At 41.9% G+C, this 4121-nt stretch overlaps 1 protein-coding gene across 1 annotated transcript in view; it reads left to right on the top strand.

Annotated features, from left to right (window-relative positions):
* The window catches only part of fer1l6 (fer-1 like family member 6), a 101165-nt gene that overhangs the window by 72324 nt on the left and 24720 nt on the right, over positions 1-4121 (top strand). The window contains exons 33-37 of the mRNA XM_037687125.1: positions 467-595; positions 685-825; positions 907-1034; positions 3077-3247; positions 3383-3543. Of these exons, the coding sequence (XP_037543053.1) occupies positions 467-595; positions 685-825; positions 907-1034; positions 3077-3247; positions 3383-3543 (730 nt within the window). The remainder of the gene's footprint in view (positions 1-466; positions 596-684; positions 826-906; positions 1035-3076; positions 3248-3382; positions 3544-4121) is intronic.

Here is a 4121-nt window from a genome sequence, read left to right on the forward strand (position 1 = left end):
CACACACACACACACACACACACATCCTGAGGGTCATTAAGGTTTATATTAGCCTGTCTTACAGAGAGAGGTGTTGGTCACCTGCATGAAGGTGTGAATTAGAGTGAAAGTGACTGGAAGCCAGGCTGAATGCTTAATTGTGTGTTTGACACAAGTGACTTCTTTCACCCCATCCCAAACCATGTCCTCCTTGTCCTAAAAATGAACATCTTGGTTCTCATAAGTGTCCCTTGTTCTTCAGTTTGTAAAGCTTCCTCAACAGATGAGACCATTGTTGAGATGTTTACCTGTAATCACAGAAAATCAATTTGGAAAAACTTGGGCACAGCTTGTCAGCACCAACACCTCATACCAATTATCAGCTCAAAGGTGGATAGAGTTCCTGATAGTCTGAGATTGTTTTGTAGCCACCAGAATTGGCAATCCTTAAAGCAATTAAGAAAAGTGCTTCTGACAATCTCAACAGTTGTACAACAAGGAGCTGGAGGCAGAGTTTGGTCCGTTTGATGATTGGGTGAACACTTACGAGCTGTTTAGGGGAAAAGTCAACGAGGATGAGGGGGCATCCGAGGAGAGGTTTGTTGGAAAATTTAAGGTAAGTTTCACTTGTGGGTTCTGATGGATCCTGGTGGATCTTAAGAACATTATCCTTCCTTCATGCACATTTTTCTGCTACTTCCTTAGGGACGATTCTGCCTCTACAAGCTGAGTGACGATGAAGCAGGAAACTGGGGTGAAGTTGCGGACACAAGTCACTTCATAGTTAGCAGAGGAGTCCCTCCCAACCACCAGGTCAAAGTCCTCATACGGGTTTATATAGTCTCTGTGAGTCCTTCTCAGTCCTATCTTCATTTCTTCATAGCATAGTGTCAGGTCTATTTTGAATAAAACCTGCACTCTTCTCAGGCATCGAACCTGCACCCAGCTGACCCTGATGGGAAGGCCGACCCTTACATTGTTCTTCGGCTTGGCAAACATGAAATTAAAGACAGAGACAACTACATTCCTAAACAACTAAACCCTGTTTTCGGAAGGTAAGTACCAAGATCCTTTCATTCAGATCTTTACTCGCCTTTATGTGCGGGAATGCAGGGAGCTGGGGCCTCATATCACCATGAGAAGAATTGGGAGGTAGTGTGTTTTTAGCGATCACCCCCTAACCAAACACCAATCAGGTTTTTCTCAGTCATCCCTGAGCTGTGCTATGCATCCGTATACATGTTTTTTTCTTTCGGCTGCTCCTTTCTTCAGGGGTCGCAACACTGTGTGAACTCACCTACAGATCTGGGTTTTCTTTTTACACTGAATGTCCTTCCTGAGTCAACCACTGGCCACCGAGCTACAGCCATCCACATGTGTGGAGAGACGGTTGCCATGCCATCCACATGATGCCCAGAAATATCAAATTCTCCTACACTATGGCTGAAACACCCCGAAAATACACAGATACACATTTTTTCTACTATTTAAAAAAATCTTCAAGTTCTACCAAGTTCCTGAGTGCCTCTGTGTTTACAGTAATTATGTTATTAAGCACGAGTAAAGTTGGAATTCCCTCAGTGTCAGAAGTGCATCGCAGCACTCCCCAGTTCAGTTATTCCGTGACAACACACACATTCCTCTTTGTGCATGTGTAGCAAACATGTTTTTACACCTCACTACTTATTTAGGAGTGTTTCTCATTTTCCTGCATCTAGACATCATTTCTGATCATGCAGAGAGGACAGTCCCACATGCAGGACGTGCATCTATTTACAGTAAATATTTAAATGGAGGTGTGTCAGAGGAGGTGTCTGTTACTTGCACTGCTCCTAATAGGCACAGCCCGCCACGGAAAGAACCCTTTTGTACCAGTACTTTAGCTAGTATTTTTAGCTGATTCGAGGCCGTTTCAGGACCTCTTTTCGTTCCTGCTTCTCTGGTGTGACCGTTGGAGCTGAGTCGGGACTGAAACATGAATGCAGGACTCTGATTGGTCAGGGGGAGGAGTCACTGGATCTCAGAAACTTTTCACCAATCCTCCATTTGCAATTTCTCGGGATGTGGAGCAGCAGCTGGATCTAGTTTTAAGATTTTAAAATCAATAATGACAATGCCATGTTTAATTCTGAAGTCCAGGCTTGTTTTGTGTTTGGTGACCGACGACAAAATTTGAGCGAGCGGTGTCACCGCGGAGGATCATACGAGCTGCCGACCTGTTGAAGCCCGCGAGGCCGGGGCTTGGGGTCCGGTCTCGCTGGCTCACAAAGGCCGGATTCCAAGCCCTGGCAGGCGGGAGGAACGGGACGAACGGTGGAAGCGTTGTTTTTTTTAAAAACATTTTATGTATAAAATATTATGTTTTTATCTGTGAAGATTAAAAATGAATAAACGGTGCCGGCTTTATCATGAAATCCTGTTTTCACTGTGACTTTATTAAATAATCTGTTAATTAAAGTTAACTCAGCTGAAAAATAATAAAAAGACTAAATTACTGGATCTCTCAGGAATATTTCCCTCAAACAGGTTTTTTATTATTATTATTATTATTATTATTATTATTTTATTTATTATTTTTATTCTAACCCACAGATGTACAAATCACAAAACAAGCATTACACTTTAAGTTAAAACTTTAAATCAAAGCTAAAAATAATCTGTATACAAGAAACAAAACCACAATGAGTGCAAACACGTCAAATGATGAAGAAAAACATAGAATTTTAAATATAGATGTTTTTGTAGGATCTGCTTCATCAGAGTTAATTTAGTTTATTTATAAATCTCCAAGTCACAACAGAAGTCGTTTCAGGCACTGAACAGAAATATTCATATCTAAAACAAATTATTCATAAATAAATTCATATATAAAAATAATAATTTAACATTATTTATCTGAGGAGCAGAACTTTCATTAGCAGGACTTGGATTCTGGACATGCCTCCAGAATCGGTCCTAAAGTGCAGGTGCAAATCCAGGCTGAGCTGAGTTGGGGCTGAGCTGGAGCAGTGCAAACAAGCCACGTGCACTGCAGGGGTGGTTCCCCACATCTCTACAATTGTTCAACTTAAGTAGCTTCACATTTACACTTTTCCAGATCTTTTGAGATGCAGGCCACATTTCCTCAGGAGTCTATGCTGTCGGTGGTCATCTATGACTTCGACCTGGTGGGAGGCGACGACTTAATTGGAGAGACTCGCATTGACTTGGAAAACCGATTCTACAGTCGACACAGAGCCACCTGTGGGCTTCCTTCTGAGTACAGCCTGTAAGTGCAGGTGTTTGCTTTCTATTCTGCCGACTGAGGAATTGCATGTTGGGAGAAACACAATCTGAACACCAATCAAAATAAATAAATTCAAGTATCCTTTCACGTGAAAACTGTTTGCCCTTTGCCTGTCAGTGGGGGTTATAACGCCTGGAGAGACTGTCTGAAACCATCAGAGCTGTTGTCAAAGATGTGTAAAGAAAAGGGTGTGGACGGCCCTCACTTCAGTCCAGGACGCATCGTTGTGGCAGACAAAGTCTTCACCGGCAAGACATTGTACATGGATGAGAGTAAAGGTGAGTCACGCTCTATAAGTTTTTAAGATGCTTACTGTCTACCAGCTCAGGAATCAGAAGCAGCGATCATATGGATCATAAGTGAATGTATTATTGTTAGGATAACCTTTGCACTGATTACATAAATATGCCACACAGGAACGAGTAGATAATTTTCTTAATCCCAGTTCAATCTTAGAAGATGGAACAGAGTTGAAATACAAGCAGGCAAAATGTTTACATGTCTCTTTGTCTCCAAGTTTGCTCCAAGAGAGCATAAAAGTGTTTTTTTGATAATGTTCTCAGAGGTGCTGCCTATCAGGTGAAAGGCTCCATGCTTCTGCAGCGCCACTCTGTCCTGACACAACTCTAACGTACACATGGTTCATATACATTTGACACTAATAATTGAAAAACATCTGTGACCTATCACATCTCCATCAATTATTTCTGTGGCTAAATAACCCCACACAGGTGAGGGGCCCAATGGTTTCCACCAACAGGTACAAGTCTGTCGGGGCACAAATTAGGACTTCAGTTTTCTCTTTAAGGTATAGAACAAGGCTCTTCAACTGGTGGCCTATATATTATATATATAT

This window comes from Nematolebias whitei, chromosome 13, assembly GCF_014905685.2.
Source record: "Nematolebias whitei isolate Nwh7 chromosome 13, NemWhi1, whole genome shotgun sequence".
In the NCBI taxonomy this organism is placed as follows: domain Eukaryota; kingdom Metazoa; phylum Chordata; class Actinopteri; order Cyprinodontiformes; family Rivulidae; genus Nematolebias; species Nematolebias whitei.